Source organism: Prorops nasuta, unplaced genomic scaffold (genome assembly GCF_024137725.1).
Source record: "Prorops nasuta isolate Cenicafe-Biocafe unplaced genomic scaffold, Cenicafe_Pnas_1.2 PNAS00030, whole genome shotgun sequence".
Classification (NCBI taxonomy): Eukaryota; Metazoa; Arthropoda; class Insecta; order Hymenoptera; family Bethylidae; genus Prorops; species Prorops nasuta.
In genome coordinates, this window is record NW_027116827.1 from 2,024,471 (window position 1) to 2,045,057 (window position 20,587).

The window sequence follows — 20,587 nt, forward strand, 5'->3', positions numbered from 1 at the left end:
ATTTTGTAAAAAATAGTTACATATGTGTATTTACATGTATATAATCGTCACTGTAGTCAAAAATCCTAATAAGTCTTTGTCTCTTTCTTTAATTTAAGACTTTCTACTTGAAACAGTTCACATGCGTTATTCTTTTTATGAATTGGTATTAGGAATACTAGCTATTGGTCCCCAGTAGAAGCACCAAGAGCATTAGTATCACCACTACTACTTTCTACTATTAGCATTACTGTCTCTGTTGCACCTCTCACACACTCAACTTGGTGACCAGCCCAATCTTTTCGTTGACAAAATGTTGAACAATATGGGGTACGTCTGCACAATGAACACTCAGCAAACGCTTCACGATTACAATTAGCACACTGAAAATTTAAAACATGAAGCAAATTGTATTTTATGGATCGTTGCCTGCATGTAAAAGCATAATCGTTGTATCAATGTAGTGAGAAATATTTGATGTGATTGGTTAATCAGTTAACGCTTTTTCAATATGATCAATTGTATCAAGTATATTTCATAACACTGAAATAGGTACTGTGCGTTTACATGCAGCCATTAGTCATAATGTATTAAATGATAATTTAAAATTATTACTTTTTTATTATGAGAATCAGAAGCAGGCTGTAGACCGACAGTCTCAATAACATCTCCTCGACCACCTAGTTGTGCCACTAATGCCTGCTCTCTCCTTTGTTGTCTATTTATCTCCTTAGCTTCTTCAAGCGTACGCTTATAGTCATAAGCAAGCTTCAACATTTTATTAGAAATTTCATCCAGCTTCTTAAAAACATCGTCGGTCTGCCCATTTTCTGATTGATGAACGCTTTGTACAACAGTTTCTTGATCCTGTGGCTGCTGTACCACTAATCCATCAGTTGATACAAATTGTGGCCAAACCTCTTTATCGGGAACAACTATTTCAGTATCACTTTCATCTGCATTGCTACCATCTCTTGAATTTTCAATTTTATGTTTCCGAGGTGGTGTTTCTCCATCTGACACATCTCTTGTTCTTCTCCTTCGTTTGTAGGGAGTAAACAGACGCACAGGTCCTGTCTAAAATTGCAAAATTTTTTTTTAAGATTAATTTTTAATGAAAAACAGAAGAATCTTAATTTAAGTGAAAATACTTACTGCACTATCGTCATCGCAACATGCAGCACATGTACATGAAGTTGCATGTGGCTTTAAAATTTGCTCATCTATCAAAGTCTGTAAACTTCTACCACCAAATCTGATGCTTCGCTTCCAATCCTTGCTAGAAGCTCTTCCACAGAAAGCTTCAAATTCACTGGGGGTATACCAAGTTTGACCAAATTTAATACATCGACCTCTTCCCCCTGAACCAAACCTACTTTTATGCAGCTCTGCATTTGTGTTTTTACATCTAACAGGTAAAACGGCTAAATTTGCTGATTCTGACCAACTGCAGATAGGTTGTGCATTAGCATTGGATACATGTATCTGTTCAGACTCGGTTTCATCCGCACTATTCTGAATTACAATATGAGTTGCTTTAAGCTCTCCATTCCATCTAAGTGGATCTGAATCTTTGTCATGTCGTGGTTCACAAATAAATCCATTGTCAACACATAGCATTTGCTTAAACTGACCAGACCCAGGTAGCTAGAAAAACAAATATCAATTTATTAAATAAATATAACTGTTAATTGAAAAAATAAAAATTAAAGAAGGTACTGATAAATTATAAAAGCAACGATAAAAATACAAGAAAAAATAAAAAAAGATGTAGAAATTTCATTTTCATGTGCCTTTAGCCATACTAAGCCTCGAACAGGCGCAGAGCGCAGGTATCAACTATCTCGTGCTAATTGGGTACAAATGCCAGATGGACGAAAAAAAAGGCTATCTCAAACGATTAATAGTAATGTAGTCAGAGGAAAGTGGAGATGTTTAAGAAAAACGTTGATGTTTATTGTTCGGAATGATATAAGAGCTAATAGTAATAATAGAACGTAAAGTTTTGAATGTAGTACCTGTAGTTGGTCTGAAGTGATGACGTTGAAGGTCGTACCGTTGGTGGAGTTCGCAACTCCAATGATGGAGCCAACGGGTAGAGAAACCGGTACGCCAACTCCCTGGACACCAGGAACACCCTGCACTGATGTGACGCTGGCCGTCACAGCGACAGGATGAGCCTCGTGCTCCGCCGTTAGGGCAGACGCCTCCTCGGTCTCGCTCGTCAAAGGTTCGGACATGTCCGGTAGCACGGCGACACTTTCCGATGTTTGACTCTCCTCCATTTCGGCTGTTCTCGTCTCGTCAGAGATGAGGCGGGAGATTGCTCATGGCGTATCCCAAAATAATCCTCAGACAGTGGCGCCACCATTTTAGGTGAAGCATAGCTAGATAAGAAAGCCCGTATGGCCATCTACCGAAGGTGATGCGAAGCAATAATTCGTAGTTTCACTAACACATGGGAGTGGATGACTGCTCGGTCGGCCGGCGGGTGGGCACTAGTGGGCACTAGGGTAGGGAGGGGTGGCGTTTGTGAGAACACTACACTACTACATACGCGCGCTGCACGCACAGTATTATTTCGAATTTTGATTCGTGTATGTTTCGGCCTCCTTCGTTTAATTTCGGTATATTTCGAGTACGAGAGAGAGAGAGAGAGAGAGAGAGCGGTATACACACATGTAGTTTTCTTAGGCATCTCTCCTCTCTTTCTCTCTTGTTCTCGATCTTCGTTCGTTTAGCTGCGTTTAGCCAACGAGTCGAGCCGAAGCAAAATCCTTTTCAGCCAGCTTTGATTAAAAAGTAGCCGTACCATATGCAGTATTATAAAATGTTTATAAATTGCCATTAACTTATTAGATTCTTTAATAAATAAAGATAGGCGATTATAATATGTAGCAGTGATTAATTTTATTATGGTTCTCTCCACATATTATGTGCTAATATTATAAAGATTAATTTTTCTTGATTTATTATTGACTCGAATATATTAATGGCAATAAAAAAATTGCAAAACGATTGAAAAACTGAAGAAGTAAGAAGCAGTCAACGGGAATCAAACCCGAACTCGCAAAATCGAAGACGATTACCTTTACCATTTGTGCAATGTCAATTGTACGATAGAATAGAGGCCAAATCGCGTTTTAAAGCAATTCAAACTTAACGCGTTACAGTGATCAAATTTATTATGTTTCTCTCGCATGTTACATAATGTTATTATTAAAATTTAATTTTCTTAATTCATTCTTCAGTTTAACAAGTCAATGGCCAATAAAATAAAAAATGGAAGAAGCGGTTAGCAAGAATCGAACCTGAGCTAGCAGAATGGAGAGCAATATTACACCTTTAGACATAACAGAGACAAAATCATTTCCTATTGTACGTTCAAACACGAGAATTTTTCTGTATATGTGATGCAAATGTGTGAGCGCACTAATATACTTTGTTATCCCTTTTATAAAATGTTTGTAGGACGTTTTAACTCAATTTAACTTAAGGTAACTATCATTTAAAATAGTACAGTTCGTGTTACGGAAACTATTTGTTAAACTGAGATTAACAAGTTAAACCTCGGTGAAAGCCTTTGGTTGAAGAGGACCTATAAGGACTACAGTATTAGTATGCATTTATTCTGTTTATATGAAGTAAAATGTTCATGTTTGAATGTTCATTAGGAAATGATTTTGCTTTTATGTCATTTAAGAAGTGTCGTGGCACTAATAATAAGGTAATCACTTTCCATTTCGTAGGCTTATTTTCGATTCTTGCTGACCGTTTCTTTTATTATTTTTTTGGTATTGCCATTGATTTGTTAAATTTCAGAATGAATTAAGAAAATTAAATATTTATAAAAATAATACATAACATGTGAAATATAATAAATTTGATTACTGCTACACATGCTAGAATTGCTTCAAGACGTGATTTGGTCTTTGTTTTACCTTACAAAAGACATAAGCACAAATGGTAAGGTAATCGTTTGTCAATTTACAGGTTTGGGTTCGATTTCCGCGAGTGCTTTTTGTGCGTGCAGTGAATAATACATATATAATAGGTCTGTTTTCGTTGGTCTACACTTTTAACACTTTCTACACTTTCCGTATTTCTGTCTTTGTCCATTGTATAAGTTGACACCCTAAAAAGTGCACAAAGTGTAAAAAGTGTAGGCAACGAGAACAGACCTAATATATTAGTAGTAGAGTAGTCAGTCAGTAGGGTCTTCTAAAGTCTTCTTCGTATAAACGTCAGTTAACTTTCGTGTGTTGGTGGGAATGGATAGTTGCTTCGTATTGCTTTCGATAGATGGCCATACGGGCTTTCTTATTTGGTCTGGAATGTCTGGATAAGCTTCACCTGAAATGGTGGCACCACTGACACCACCCCCTGAGGATTATTCAGATTATTTCAAGATACGCTATGGTTGCTTTCCAGTTAGTCTGAAAATCAACACAATCAGACATAAATACATAGTTGTGTGACATACAATGTACCATTTGTGTTTGATTGTGTCTGACGGTCGATTTTCAGGTCTGACTGGGCCTGACTGGAAAACAACCTATGAGTGTGTAGTGATCTCTCACTCTTCTCTGGCGGCTGGTCTTGTCTCGTTTTAACAGATACGATTTCACGCTTAATCTAGCCAGTATGAATTTTCACCACGTTTAGTAATAGCGTCACTGCTGTATTTACAACTTTTATTTGCAGCTATTTCACCAATAATTTCCAAACAATTGATATTCCTTAGTGTTACCCATAGAGTACCTTCGAAATTATGCTATTGCGCTATGTAAAGCTAAAGACGTTCACGAAGCTACATTGGTTGTAGGACCCGACCTTGAATAGTGCTGTGACTTTAGCGTTAATTTCATACTTTTAACGCTGGTCTTGATTGAAGCGCATTCACGGAGCGCACTATTAGTAAGTATGTACTATCAAGTCTATCAACACTACTGCGCACACATTTCAGGCTGTTTTCTATGCGCACTAGCGTTGATAGTGAAAATAGCATCTATTCCGAATGCAAGCCCCATGCTATTTTCCAAATTGTCACTACCATTGCACTCGATTGTGGTAGCGATACGCCGATACATAGTTTTACTTCGCTTCGCGAATAATATAATGATAGCGCTAGTATTGGTAGTGAAAATAACGTAAGTACTATATGGACGTACCCCTGGTGCTACCAAGCCATTAGGCAAATGCAAGCGTTCTACCAAACTATGCGGATCTCTCCCTCATTTTCCCTCTCTCTCTTTTTTTGTCGCTTTTTTTTGCTTTGCCCACCTCTTTCCCCTCGCGAATATATTCCCAAAGTTTGCATATAACCTATAACCTGTTCAATCCCTGTGCTGCATCATAAACAATAGTATTTTTCGTAATATATATATTAGATTTTTCTTTACATATTACTTTTAATTAAAAAGAAACAAGAATTATCGATCTTTTTCTCTTGTCTTTCATCATCAAATTGCTAATTGAATTACAAATCGCTTTATTAAATTTGAAGTGCGGCGGTAGTTTTAAACCAAAATAATACTTATAATTTGTTTGGGGAGTTTCGGGGTCGGGGGTTTTCCCCTAGAAGCTTCCACTATTAATATTACTTTTTAATACTATGTCTTTGATAAAAAAACTATGGACGATGAGTTGTATTCTTGCTCGGATGATCGAAAAGTAAATCCGCAAATCTCCCCACATACTCAAATTGACGTTAAAAATGAGTTTAGTAAGTTTCGTTTCATATTAGTGCTTTTAATGAAAAAAAATGTTTGTACATATTAAAAGTATTATAAATATCTTACATATTTTTATACGTGCTGTATGATAGAACTAGCAGGTTATGAGTTATGTTTTACATACATTTTTATTAATATCTATAAATTATACGAATATATAGGAGAAACCCGAGGAAACAATCCAGTCCATAGATATAAAATTCTATTTAATTTTGTAACTAGAAGAGATACAAATTTCTTGCTCAAGATATTTTTTAAGCGTCTTTCGATTTGCACTGAGGAAGGTCTTATGGAAAAAATTGAAATCTTTTCTAGTTACAAAGTTAAACAGAATTTTATGTCCATGATTTAGGTTGCTTTATCTGGTAGACTCATAAAATCGTGAAATGTATAACAGTGCTTAAAGAAGAAGCTACGATCTTCGAGGCATCGAACGAACCAAGTAAAGTATGTTTATCAGTAGCATCTCAGACACCATTAACACTGGCAAAATTCACCATGATTAAACCTTCGGCCACAAACGTCAATCCAGCGTATAGTAGGTTAATACAAATTAAAAAAAATCCTACGAAATGTTATTGTTAATCCAATTAACGAAAAGATATAAATATGGCCAGACGAAGGTTGCAGATTTTGGGGAAAAGCTATCTCGCAGGGAAAGTTGCATGATTCGTTTCCAGGCAAATCAGATCTAAGGTTGAAAGAGGTGATAGAGATATTGCGCGTTGAAGAGGTTCATTTTGTTCATTAAAGGATTTTACTTCAGATGCCATTTAAACTCCGCCAGGAAGCAACGACGCAGGCAACACCTCCACATCCTTCGATGATGGCCAAAACGTCGCCGAAGAGAAACCCAGGATCCAACGAGATCTTGCCGAAAGTAACTCCCATATCCTCGAGTGGATCGACACCACGGAGTGAAATTTTAACCGTGACAACCGACTATGATTATGTTATACGTACAACGGATTTGCCCAATAGTTTGATCGATTCCAACATGAATTCGGAGCCTCTTCGATTTGCCCAAGATGAACATAACCAAGGCGCAAAAGACACGGAACGATACAAAGGTTATTCTACTTGACTTTCAATAGAAAGAAAGCGAAAACTTACAAAGCAAATATAGGCTGTTATTTCATGACAAATTGTTTTACTCTAAAGTCTTTTTGATGACTCGGTTGAGTGGTTAATGGAAACATTAGATAAGTTTGAAAAGACATGGTTGACCGAGGTGCTGAAAATAAATAAGTAATGCATCTATTTTATAAGGTAACGAGACTTCACATCCTGGTATTCGAGAGACACCGGAAGGACCGATGACCAGTGATTTTCCAGCTGAAACTAGATCTCTTGATTTGACCAATCTAGCGCGCAGAAATCGACTATCCATTAAGAATTGGTTACCGTGTATTTCTAGCAGTCTTAACCAGGTTTATTTCTCCAATTCCAAGAGAAATTATTTTATCAATTATAACCATTTTCTTAACGAAATGAAATTAACATTATAAATTCCTTGATATATTTGAAACGTTAATTGCAAATTTAATTATCTTGCTTTTGAATTTAAGCATGGAAGTTCTCCGCACCCAAGTGGAGCCCCACCAAGCTACTCTTCCATTTATCTTACTCCTACGTCAAGATCAAATGGTCGAAGACTACCAGCGCTGCTACAGGGAAATAGTTCTTCCTTCGTAGCGCCAATTCCACCACCAAGTTATGCCCAATCTCAGGGAGTCTACGTAACCTCGTACCCTGTGAACCGATCGATCTCCCCCTCACGTAAGATCCATCCAAAAACTAGTAAACAAATTCCACAGACGTTTGCTTACATTTGATAGCGAGTGAAGAGATTTGGTCCCCTCATCCTATTACGATAGTTTGCCCACGTTGCGTCTCATTTGTCGTTACCATTGTGGAAACTCGTATACCATTAGCAGCTCACGTAGCCGCAATTCTTCTCTGTCTATGCGGGTAAGAGACCTAATTTCACGTAATTAATAACATAGAAGAGAAAATTACATTTTGTCGTAGTTTAAGCATTTTACTCTTATATATATATATATATATATATATATATAGATGCTGGCCGTGCTGTATGGTTCCATACTGCATAGATTCCTGCAGAATTGCCGATCATTACTGTCCCGTATGCCACACTTACTTAGGGACTTTTGAAAGATTTTAATTATTCGCGTAAAAAGCAAATGTTTATTGTAACATAAAAAAGAATATACAATCTGATGTATGATATATATTGCATTTACTAGTTTTAAATTCTTACAAATCTTATATACATTGTTATTAATTTCTAATACGTGAATGAAATACGAAGATAATCTGGTTCTTGGAGCTAGATGTAATCTCGCATCGTTTGTGCGCCTTTCATATGTGCTTGCGAGTACAATTGGCTGGAAAATTGTGAGAGGTGTATATATGCAAGGGGGAAACATTGACATGAGCGAGATTGGACGCATAAGTGAAAGTGAAAATCCCGTCCCGGCTCGTAGACAAATACAATGCCTTTATCTGGTATTTCGGATCAACTGACAATTAAATTTCCCAGCTTTCCCCGAGTTTTCTCCCAGCTCGCAATTAGCGACAATTTACAGCAGAAGACTAACGGGTACTGCTGGTCCAAGCGCGAAACCGTTTCTGCTTTGATGCTTGATATGCAGACCGTGTAAATGTTGTCTCTGGGTATATTTAATTTCGGGATTCGAGCAAAAACCTCTTAGTACCTGAACAGCTTTTGTCAAAGCAGTGCATTTTCTAGAAATAACACGAAAACAGTAGCATAGCAAATAAATCTATAAAAATAACAGATTTGCATGGTACAGTTGTTAAAAGCAATAAAATTCTTCAAGTTACTTCGTCAAGCTCAGTTTAATACGAGTGAAAATGTAGATAAGAAATTCGAGCAAACTCGTTAAAAAGATTTGCTTAATAATCAAACGTTAGACAATAATTTTGCCTTCGACATAAATACCAAAATGCGCTTAAGGTTGTGTTGGGTGGCAATTTTGGTTTATTGCCTTTTCCTGGAAAATTGGGTGATTGGTTGGAGCGGTCGAGTGAGGCAAAGAGACAGAATATTAGATAGACTAGGGTTTTGGACCCAAAGCGACAATCACACTTCAAAATTGCGCTCTCAAAGCACTCCAGAACCACCGAGATTGAAACCCCAATTATCTTGGCTCCAAAGCCTCATTCCTCGCGTGACCTCGCCTAGGGAAAAAAGACGTGAGCCCCTTAACCATTTTAACTAATACTCTGCATTCAATGATGATTTTTATTAGCACTTTATCAGAATTTACAAATGATAGCGCCTACCGACTTTTCTATATAGTTTTTCCACTATTCACCCTGGTCAGATTTGACAATAACATTTGCGGTGGTTTGAACGGTGAGAATGGCACGTGTATCTCTGCAGTGGAGTGCCAACAAAGAGGTGGCGTTACCAGCGGTGCTTGCGCCAATGGCTATGGAGTTTGCTGTATCGGTAAATTAATTTTCAGAATATTATTGTACGTGGCGGAATTTTTATTCCATGTGTGTGGACTTTTAAATCATATACTTAAATATATTTCTTTAGTAACCGTTACGTGCGGCCAGACGACTGCCGACAACAACACATATTTCGTTAATACAAACTTCCCCTCTACTTTCGATGGCACCGAATCCTGCCAATTGACGCTTCTAAAATCCCATCCGGACGTTTGTCAATTCAGGTGAGAATTCTTTACCCTCTCGAGACAAAAATCACGTTTAGAACCATGACTTAACGATATTCGCTCCGTTCGAAGATTGGATTTCGTGCAATTTAACATAAGAGGTCCGGAGGTCACTCATCACGTTTGCACGTACGACCAATTCATCGTATCCGGTGGAAATCCAGTGCCGACCATATGTGGAAACAACAATGGAAATCACAGTAAGTGCATGAAATTACCTTCTAATCTCTTCTTCGGGAAGCTTCCGTCATAATGCCAATATTAGTATAGCGAAAAGAGAAGGATGAGTTACGATAGTTCTTTTTCCAGTGTACGTGGATGTCGGTATTGGCCAGACTAACCCTGTGACCTTGACTTTCGTCACGAGTGGCAGCTCGTTCGGTCGAAGTTGGAAGGTTCGTGTTTCTCAGATTCCTTGTAGCAGCATTTACAGGGCCGACGAAGGATGTCTGCAATACTTCACCGGTGTGTCCGGTCAAATAAAGTCCTTCAATTACGATCCAACGACTGGTCTCCAGTTGTCCAATCAGGATTACAGCATGTGCATCAGGATGGAGAGGAATTTTTGCGGCATTCAGTACATGATATGCGCCGATGGTAGTAAAAATTATTGTAATTATATACCTGCCCCTATGGAATAAATAATGGGAAACCTTTGCACAGCTTCCATGGGAACTGGAACGACCAGTGGTCAAATAACTATGCGCAGCAGTGCTTTCACGCTTTCCGGAAACACGCAAAATAACCAAATAGCGTCGATGACTGGCACGGCTTGTCAAACCGATTGGCTGACCGTTCCTTGCGCCACCAATCTGGGCAGAATAACCACTTCCGTTCCCATGTGCGTCGATCGAATCTGTGGTGGAGCTTTCAACGCCGAAAACCAGAATATCAATGCATCTTCGGTCATAAGTAAGTATATATATATATATATATATATATATATATATATATATGTAGCTGAGTTCAATTCACAGCGTTGAGAGACTGGTGAATAAAGTAAATCAATTTTCAGGCACAGTCAAGCCATTCAGGTTAATCTTCCATACGGATAGTACGGAGTCTCCCAACGACCTAGGAAATCGTGGCTTCTGCCTCAATTACGTACAGCAGCCTTGCACAACGAAATTACGATAAAAACATCCACATTATCGATTATTCCCACCATGACGAGGGGAGAGATTAAAAAACAACACGCGAGTCTCTCATTCTGGCTCATTTTTTATTCGATATCTCAAAGATACTGAAAATGAATACTGTTTCCATATTGTATACGTGTAATGACGAATCGCTGACAGTTTTTGGTGTTATTATAAGCGTATTAACGATTATCGATTTCTATACTTTATAGTATAATAATAATAACAATAATAATAATAGTAAAAAGCTCGATATCTTTACATTTCCTATTTCCGGATCAGAGTTATCCGATCGATTATTCGAGCGCTCGGTTAAACAAAGTTTTAACATTAGAATTGCATGCTACTTCTCATGGAAAATGACCTTCGCCAATATAAGTCGAATATTATTGGCGCGAATAACTGTTTTTGTAGTAATGTTTATTAAATTTTCTTTGCGATTCTAACGTATAAAAAAGACATCGGCATGATCATTTTCAAGCTTTCGAATTCCCATTTGGAATTTTGACAAGTTTAACGAAATTCTGCTCTTCGATCGTTTGATGAAAACAAAACCGCAAGCGCTGCAATTTTAATGTGTAAAGGCTCGTAGACTAATAGAAGAGTGTTATTACTCTATATAGGTACATAACGGGCAAACATAGACTTATAATCTATAACGAATATATTTCGCCAAGGAACGATCACAGTTACCAGTAATTCTTATTTTACAAATTCTCCCATTAACAATAAAATTAATATACATGTACGTACGTGTATTTATATATAATAAGTATATATTTGTATATTGAGATCCTTTGTTTGTTTCTTATCCCAAAAGATTTGAAAGGTACTGAATTACTTGACACCGTACTTTGATAAAATTCCAGAATACATACAACAATTTTGCTTCCGCTTTATTTGTGTTTTTTACTTTATATCTTTTTTTGCAATAATTCGTTTGCAGTCCTGTCAGAGAGAACGAGTCTTTGAAAGCTTATGATTTATACCTTAGGAATAATTTATGTACTTATAGTATAAGTGCTGTATTTGTTTAGTAACAGCCCGTATCAAGCGGTTAACAACGTTTTAATAAATTCGAGTAAAAGAGTTGCAGTATATACCTACAGTGCCGGTCCGTATCGACCGATGCTTTTCCACTTGTAATCGAGACACTTTAACATCCCTCGGTAAATAATTAATATAAATGCCTTAGAAAGAACTGTTGACGTTCCGTTTATAAAAGGATCGAAATGATGAATTCTGAATATAAAGTGACAGAAAATCGTCGCTGTCTAGTTTACGTTCTTCACATAACACGGTCTAAAGCTGGACCATGTAAGGTGGAAAAGTTTAGAATTTCAATATTTCAAAGGCCTGTAGATTATTCGCAGCTACTCTAATAGCAAACGATATCCAAGAGATATCCTCGGAATATCCTAAGGATATTTTTACTATCGGGGTAGTTTGACTGTCGCAAGGAATCGCACCTTCAGATCTAACTCTGTAATTTCTCTGTGTCTCAAAAATAAAACAGGATAATTCCTGTACATATTTTTCATAGGACGCGCGCGCGTTCTCTTTGTTTATTAAATTTTTTGAAAAAAGTAATTGTTTCGCAAACTGACGATACAGAGTATTATAATTTGCATAAATAATTTTAACGTGCAAATACTTTCATTTTATAAATCGTTAGAAACGTGCTCGTTAATAAAAATTATTTCTAACTCTTCTGAACATGGCAATAGCTGCTTCAACCAATTTAATATACGCAAGTCGATCGGTCGATGCACAGTAGTATCGATGCGTGCGTTTGTATTATTAATTTGCCCTTGAAATTAAAATTTCGATTTTGTACAAAAAAAAGTTTTGACGGATTACTGAAAGTTTCTGTGTAAAACTTTGAAATTGAAAACGTAAGGTATTAGTATATTACATGGTATAGTAGTGTATATATATATACTATAGATATAAACATAGTAAATCATATAACAATATTGTAAGAGCCAGCCTTCTTAATGGCATTTCACCTAACGTTGGTTGAAATTGGTCGCAAAACACTGGTTAGCCAGCGTCATTATCATTTGTACATGAGAAATCGTTAATATAATATTGATGAATTTTAGTGAGCTGATGGTAAAAGTCATTCGAAACGGTCAAAGGTTAATCCCGCTCTCGAAGGAACCAAAATGTCCTTCAGTTGTGTATACATATATATATATATTCAGCGATTATTTTTAATTTTTGGTTGTTTCATAAAAGTTGAAGGGTAGAGGAGAAAGATGGTAAAGGTAGAAACAGAAGAAGAGGATATAGATGGGTAGTTTTAGATAGATAGATATAAGTAGATAGAGATAGAGATAGAGATAGAGATAGAGAGAGATAGAGAGAGAGAGAGAGGGTTCGCTGATAATGTTGTTTTAAGACGTTTGATTAGGCGCTGCAGCCTTCATGAAATAAGTCAACATGTCAATGGGCAGAGGGAACACGATCGTCGAGTTCTTCTCAGCAGATATGGTGTTTAGGGTCTAAAAATACATCGTGTAAATAAATGACGTTAGTTGCATAAAGGATCGTTGATACTTGGTAATAAGGCTGACATTGACTTACTTGTAGATATCGAAGCTGCAAGGCTGCTGGGGAGTCGCCAATAACTTCCGACGCCTCTCTCAACGCTCTGCTCGCTTTTTGCTCACCTTCCGCAGCAATCACCTGTGAATCATTCATTTTCATTCCTAATAGTCCTATATATGTCGTAAACTGCACACGTTAGTGTCATCGCGTGATTAATCGTATATAGTCTATCAAGAATCAGACGATATATAATTTTAAGTGATATTCTTTACACTCTTGTCTCTAAATATTTTTCCATTATCCATAACGTCATAAACCTGGATCTTTCAACTCTCGGTCAATTTTCAGCTTAAAGCTAAACCCCAAAAATTCAGAAAAAATTCAAGCTAATGTTCTAAACTTTTCATTTCATGTATCACTCATAAAACAATTTAAACATTAATTTTTTCATACAGTTCTTATATGTAAAATAAACGAGCCAACTTAGTATGAAAGTAGCAATTTGATCGTTTTGGATCGTATACGAAAGATTTAGGTTTACGCACAAAGGCCTGATAAATGAAATTCAAAAAATACTTTTATTATTTTGAAAATGCACAAGGTTAATAATCGATAAATATTCCTCGTTACCTTAGCACGGGCCTCTCGCGCTGCTTCAGCTTCAGCTGCCATGGCCCTTTGCAATTGAATCGGCAAACGTACGTCCTTACTGTTCAATCGATCAATCGGTAAAGTTCAATTACCATTTTATGGTTAATTATTGCTTAATCGTGTTCGAAAAGAAATTCTTACATTTCTACTCTCTCGACTTTGATTCCCCATGTGTCGGTAGCTTCATCCAACGAAGCCTGCAATAATTAATGGATTTTTCTCTCTCATTCCTGAAGTGTTAGAAATAAAAATTGTCATTTGAATTATTCGGGACAAGGTTTACCTGCATGTTTCCCGAGATTGTTTCACGTTCGCTAAGGATCTCGTGGAGGGGCCTTGTACCCATGGTATTTCGTAGAGTCGTTTGGGCCAGGAGCCTCGTGCTGTGATGTGCGTTTTCAACATTGGCAATCGAGATTGTCGCATTGTTCACGCGATAATAAACTACAGCATCTACCGACACTGTCACACTGTCCTTCGTTAAAACCTTAAAAAATCATTTTTCATTTCATCCCTTCCATTTCACAACAATATATCACAATCGTTAAAATTACAAAACAGGCATATTTTAAAGCTTTAAAGTAGAAGCAATGAAGGAAGGAGTAATAGACTTAATTTTAATTTATATTAACCGTTATTAGAAATTGATTAAAAAAAGTGAGTCAATTAATTAAGATTGATGAATCCGTGTGGGATTAATTACCTCTTGAGGGGGTACGTCGTAAGTTCGAGTTCTGAGATCGACGCGTGCATAATTGTCGATGCAGGGTAGGATGAAGAAAATACCTGTAATATCCGTAAATAGTTTGTTTATAAACGTAAGGGACGTTTTTAGCTCGTGTCTAAATGAGGAGTGAATGAAATTATCTCACCAGGCCCCTTGGCGCCTCCCGAGAGTAATCGACCGAGCCGGAATATAACTGCTCTCTCATATTCTTGCACGACCTACAAAATATTTTGCTTTCAACACAAACGCTTTCTTTCATCCAATAAACCTACTGAGATCGTTCAAGCATCGCGATTAATCCTCTGTGATAAGAGGATATTCATTAATTGGAAGAAAGCATAATTATACATTTTTATGTTCTTGTAATAAAATAAATCTTCTATAAACAGTCGAGTATTCCTGGGTAATGATTCAGCTTCTTTGATAATTATTCAACTGATTTACTAATTCATTTTATTAATATCCAGTGGAACTGAAGACCTTTAAATGACGTTACAAATTGCAAGCTGCACTTTAGCCTTTTACTGGCTATTTCCGAACGAGAGAAAACGTTTGAAAATGTAATTGGAGCAGTGTAAAGGGACGCTGAAAAATTATGGGGGTAGGGCGAAAAGGGTGTGTCCGTGTGGATAAAAATTTAAGCTTTTCAAAAGAATAATTTATAGCTTACCTTGAAGCAAACAAAAAGTGAGAATGGCATGGTGAGAACGACGAGTACCCAGGAAAGCATCACCAGGACGTTCCCAAAGCCCGTACCCTCTGTCTTACTATCTTCAGCTGTAAAAATGTTAAATTTTATTGGCTTTTAAAGATACTAAAAAAATGGTTCCAGTATTCCCTCAGCAAATTGATTTATGTTACCACAAAGCTCTAGAGCGAGCTCCTATTCAATTTCCTTTCGAACCATTAAATTCTACATAGCCCACTTTAAATGTATTCGACCACCGTCGCTCGCGAGAAACAACCGAAGCTCCGACACTGCGGCTACTGAATATAATATCTGGAACATTGTAGCCATTCAAGCGAATTCATCCCTATTTCGATACTTCCAATGCTAGTTTCCCGACAATCTTTGCCAAGCTATTTCGATGCAACGGGCTACTATTATCGATAAAGTTTCCCTCTCTGCTACAACTAGGTCTTTCGTCCTCTGAAAATAAATATCTAATATTTTCAGAATCGCCTCGAATCCATACGAAACTCTTCCCATCTCAAACAGATAAGTATTTCGTATTATACTAAAAACATTCTAATCGATACAAAATTTTATCTTTCCTTTTATCAACGATTTATCGTTTATTATGGTTCAAGTATTGACTGATTATTGCAAGAAAGTTGTGTGTGTTTTTTTTGTTATTTAATTATTTACGCAATATACTTGCAAAGCCCAAAGAGATCTGAATTATTCGTTGGATGCCGACAGTACAAAAATTATTGAGTCAGGATCGATACTCCTCGAATATGGATCAAATTTAACGAGAAAAATATATTTTTAGAAAGCATAAAAGTGCATTTGTTTGCAGCTGAGATACTTTCATCGTCCTAGCAACTATGATTAATATCTCCCGCAACCTATATTTTACCACACCGGGTGAAACAACAATAAACTTCAGTCAACCCGCCATTTTAGTCGCGTAAAGAAAAATATTGTGAAAACGAAAGATATCTCTCAAGTTATTTAAAAATTAATTAGCGGAATGGGAATATATAGGTGTGTCGAACATTCCTTTGATTCGTAAAAATGCGCATAAAAGAGAACCGAATGGTTCGTGGTGGGTCGCGACTGAAAATCTTGGGAGTCGGCCAACTACTATCTTTTTCTACTTGTTGCGATTTAAGTTTGACGAAGTAAACAGCTAAACGCTTTAATGGATCACACGCGAAAACAAACGAACAAGGTAGCTGACCGGTACTTCTGACCCAGCTCTTTTCTAATTTACCCGTTGACAGCTGGCCAATTCAATATTCCCTTGGGCAAAAAAAAGCAAGCGTAAGGGAAGCACTATTTTCGCATTCGTCTAAATTGACTGAGAGAAAATGGGACGAAGTATGGGAGGAGAATTTTCCTTCGGCTTTTCCAACACAGGAAAACTCTGATGTACGGTATTTTAATATTTCACTCGCGCAGCTGGACACGCAAGGCTGCTAATTATATAAAAGACAACATTGGAAAGTCTACGATAAACTTATCACTCGTTGCGTTTGCATTTAGCGAAATATCGATTCTCAGACTCGTGGATACTGTGCAAACTAATCGATATTTTATCATTTAAAAGCTTCATCAATAATTCTTTCGATTCAATTAGTCTTCAAAGAACGCTAACCAACCAAATCGATTTCACAGTATTAATCGTTAATTCGTTGACGAGCATTTACCTCGAAATGAGAATGGGGTCCGAGTAAAGGGTGTAAATGGCTGGGAAGAAGCAACACGTACGAGAGTAGTTTATGCAACAGTTTAAGTAGAAGATTTCTCTACTCGACGGTCATTACTCGACTTGTAGAGTAAGTTCACGGGAAAGGCTTGCAAAAGAATGTTGGTATAAGGAGAATGGTTAATGTTTAAGGTTTATTGACATTGCAGGAAGAGGGTGGGCAAGAGGGTTGACGAGGGGGGGGGGGGGAGGTTGAGATGGACAGGTAGATAGAGAGAGACACAAAAGAGCTAGCTTTGTCGAAACACAAGTCGAACTCAGCCAGAATTATCTCTGGTCTTTTTCACTTGGACACAATGCACCCCTATAACCCGTTTCACCATAGAAACTATCCTTGACGAAGAAGAGAAAATTAAAAAGTTGATATTATGCTTTAATGAGGAAGAGCAGGTTGAAAGAAATTATTCGCAAGTCACACTCAGCGTCGATTGATATTGATAAAATGATGATTTTGACGAGCTTGAGGAATAGAAAATATAGGGCTAGGTGAAAACGGGATCACGGGGAAAATTTAATCGACGAGCGATAGAAATTCTGCGATGGGGAGGATTGGATATTTGCTTACCGTCTGTCATATCTGTGCAACGGGAGGAACCTGACCCTGATTGACCTTTCCAAAATGTCTTTGAACCGTTGATGAAGAGAGGGTTAGATGCAGTGGGGTGAGTAGGGCGCGAAAGACAAAGGGTTGTAGGTTGTAGGTTGTAGGTGTTTCTGACGAGACCACGAGCCGGCTTGGGCGGATTTCAAAAGGCAGCAGCTTGGCTAGAACGCGCTTTATTCACCTTCCACACCGTGGAAGCTTCTCTCCCGGACTGTATTCAACCACCCATATGGAAGGCCTCGCGCGATATCTCCATCTCCATCCCTCCCATTTCCGTTTCTCTCTTCCACCCCACGCACCACCATCCCTCTCTCTATCTGTCTCCCTACTCTATCCACCCTGACGTACCATCTCTCTTCATCCCTTGTGCTCTCTCATTCTCTTTCCCTTCTTCCCTCCCACCCACCCACGCATACAGCCTTTCCTTCTTGCTCTCTCTCTCTCTCTCTCTCTCTCTCTCTCTCTCCTCTGTTTTTCCCAATAATTCCCTCACTGATCCCCCACCTTCCCTTCTTTGTCCTTGTCTTTGTTCTCCTTACATCACCCGAGACTCTTCGTCCTTATTCGCATTTTTCTTTGATCGACTTTTCCTGTCTTTTTCGTTTTTTATGGTTTTCCATCTCTTCTGCTCTCCTACCCCAACGACCCATCTTTACCAATTTAACCCCTCCCGTTCTCTCTCTCTCTCTCCCCTTCGATTTAACCGCCCCTCTTATTCCATTTCCCCGAAGGAACATGCGCGTTTCTATCCTTCCACTGTACATTCTCTCATTCTACTATCCTACTCTATTTACTTTCCTCCCTCTTTATACCAACCGGTTACTCCCTTTAATAGTCATGTAGGATACAATAAGCTATCATTGTACTTTAGATTAGATCTAACTCTCCATCAGAATCGGATGGCGACGCAAATTTCTCCCTTCGTTTGTAAGATCGTAGCTGAAATTGAAATTGTCGGCTAAATTACGGTGAAAGAGCATTCGAGGGATTTATGAAATCACTGATAAAGCTTCGAGAAATTTTTCGGTTCGTTTTAAACGATGAAAATATAATTAAACTATTTCTATTTTGTCAAATAATAATATTTAATGCTTTACTCGATTAAGGGCATTTCTGTTTAGTCAATTATCTATATATGGATAAATTTCTTCGCGAGATTAGATTATTTTTGCATTATTTACCTATAATCCGACTATCGCATCTCTGATTTTCCTAGATACTCAACTTATGGACGTGCCGTAACTTTTCTTTCCATAAATAGCTTATGGGTGCGCTTATAGAACATCTACAGACACTGGCACACAAGGTTAATGCTGAAAAATCTAATTGATCTATATATACTATATACAATATACACACATGGATATTGGTGTGAATAAAATAAAAAATTCCAATTAATTTATTATGAGGAAAGTTTGGCCAGTGCGAGTATAAATGTATGTATGTTTCCATTTTTAGGATTAAAGGATCACTTTTATGGGATTATCGATCGACGGACAATGCGTCAAACTAGGCATGTGAAATTTTCACGAACAGCTCTTTTTGTTATATTACTGACAAACACAAGTTAACAAAGTGTGGTTTACTATTATTCGAACCGAAAGTATATATCAACAACTTTATACGTCAAACCAATTCATCGTCAAGCTCGCCTGTCTCGAGCTTTTCCAAACACGTGGGATATATTATAAAATTAGAATCGACAATATTACATATCGAATATAAGCTGAGTACGTAGAATAATCTGACCTTCCTTACACTAGTGTAATAATTTATTTCATGACGCATTGGGACCCTAAGTAGTGTTAGAAGCGCTTTAATTTCTTCGATCCCGACTAATGCCACATCACGAAAAAGGACTATTCCTATGAAATAGGAAAAATGTACGAAAATTTCCCTTTGGCCCTTTTTTATTATTTTCCAAACTTGGCTCTTTTATCGCTATAAGTGTGGAACGATTTTGATCCTTTTGAGAGACTCACCTCCTATGATACGTTTTCTTATATCGTCCGGCCGAGTGTTAATTTGTATCGTAGAGCCATTGGCGTTGTTCATAGTAGCCAGGGGAAGGGACATGTCTGTAGGGTTGACCCGAGATTCGAACCTCGCCACCTGTAGAATCGGCCAAAAATTATATCATATCCTGTGTCGCGTAAATTACTGTTTACTATACCGATCGTGAGATACAATTTTGCCGCATAAATACTTTAATTAAGATTAAGCTTATCAGGCTTGAAAATAATTTGTGCAAAAGCTAAACATTGTAAAACTTAAGAGCAAGAAAACGATACGATTTTGAGAGTGCTCGAAGCAAATCTGTCGAAAAGTAATAATTTCCTAGAAGGTAAACAAAGTGAGAAATGAATGATTGAATTTAAAAGAAAGATAGCGAATGGAAGTGAGATAATTGAAGTGATGAAAATATTGTACTTCTTTGCAAGCGTATACTTGGGAAGAATAATAGGGAGAAAAAAGGAGTAGAAAGAGGGAGCAGGCAATCTGGTTTAAATTGGGATGATAAAAGTGGTATAATCGTGTTAATAAAACGACATGTCACCTTGGATCTCTTTTGCTAATGCCGTCGTCGACAGAACTGACAGTGGAGAAGTGAACAGCGAACGCGTCGTCAGGACGTTCCGATGCTTCTATATGCATATGCGTTGTAAGCCACAGCGATCGTGTATTATACAAATGTATATGAACGGTCGTCGCTTGAACTAGTAGTAAAGGAAACCGTATGGCTCGACACGACACACATGTATCCTTCCGATTACATATACAGGACATACCTATAAAGAAATTTGCTTCTGCGTACAAATTCCACCAGACGTTACCGCCCAAATCCAAACCTCTGCTAACATAAGAACTATCCGATAATAGACAAAATACAATTTTCCCCTACCTCTCAGTTGATAGCCTCCAATTCAATAGTAGTAATTGTACTCGTTGCTAATACTGTCTCAGTTAAATATTATTTCAACATTGATCAAAATTATTGTACATATATAAAGAAATTTGGAAAAATATAAAATT

The 20,587-nt window shown here is 37.5% G+C and overlaps 3 protein-coding genes across 4 annotated transcripts; 1 reads left to right on the plus strand and 2 right to left on the minus strand.

Moving 5' to 3' along the window:
* Positions 1-8: 8 nt before the first annotated feature.
* Deaf1 (deformed epidermal autoregulatory factor 1) lies at positions 9-2,426 on the minus strand. The gene is made up of 4 exons (XM_066742391.1): positions 1,998-2,426; positions 1,135-1,626; positions 595-1,056; positions 9-362 (listed from the first exon to the last, which is right to left on the minus strand). The coding sequence occupies exons 1-4, from the start codon at positions 2,262-2,264 to the stop codon at positions 162-164; spliced, it is 1,422 nt and encodes a 473-aa protein (XP_066598488.1). The 5' UTR covers positions 2,265-2,426; the 3' UTR covers positions 9-161.
* A 6,278-nt stretch (positions 2,427-8,704) lies between these two features.
* On the plus strand, positions 8,705-10,582 carry LOC136782816 (uncharacterized). Its single transcript, XM_066742503.1, has 7 exons — positions 8,705-8,954; positions 9,061-9,213; positions 9,307-9,442; positions 9,518-9,645; positions 9,755-10,057; positions 10,109-10,357; positions 10,461-10,582. The coding sequence occupies exons 1-7, from the start codon at positions 8,705-8,707 to the stop codon at positions 10,580-10,582; spliced, it is 1,341 nt and encodes a 446-aa protein (XP_066598600.1).
* A 66-nt stretch (positions 10,583-10,648) lies between these two features.
* LOC136782910 (band 7 protein AAEL010189) lies at positions 10,649-20,255 on the minus strand. Of its 2 annotated transcripts, XM_066742675.1 has the most exons (10): positions 20,112-20,255; positions 19,537-19,666; positions 15,186-15,292; positions 14,661-14,733; positions 14,492-14,574; positions 14,072-14,275; positions 13,930-13,985; positions 13,768-13,846; positions 13,174-13,275; positions 10,649-13,091 (listed from the first exon to the last, which is right to left on the minus strand). In XM_066742675.1, exons 2-10 carry the CDS (start codon positions 19,628-19,630, stop codon positions 12,984-12,986), a joined length of 906 nt encoding a protein of 301 aa, XP_066598772.1. In that variant the 5' UTR covers positions 19,631-19,666; positions 20,112-20,255; the 3' UTR covers positions 10,649-12,983. The 2 variants fall into 2 exon arrangements, with proteins under 2 accessions (XP_066598772.1, XP_066598773.1); XM_066742676.1 differs by lacking the exons at positions 19,537-19,666; positions 20,112-20,255 and adding an exon at positions 17,516-17,757.
* Between the last annotated feature and the right edge of the window lie 332 nt (positions 20,256-20,587).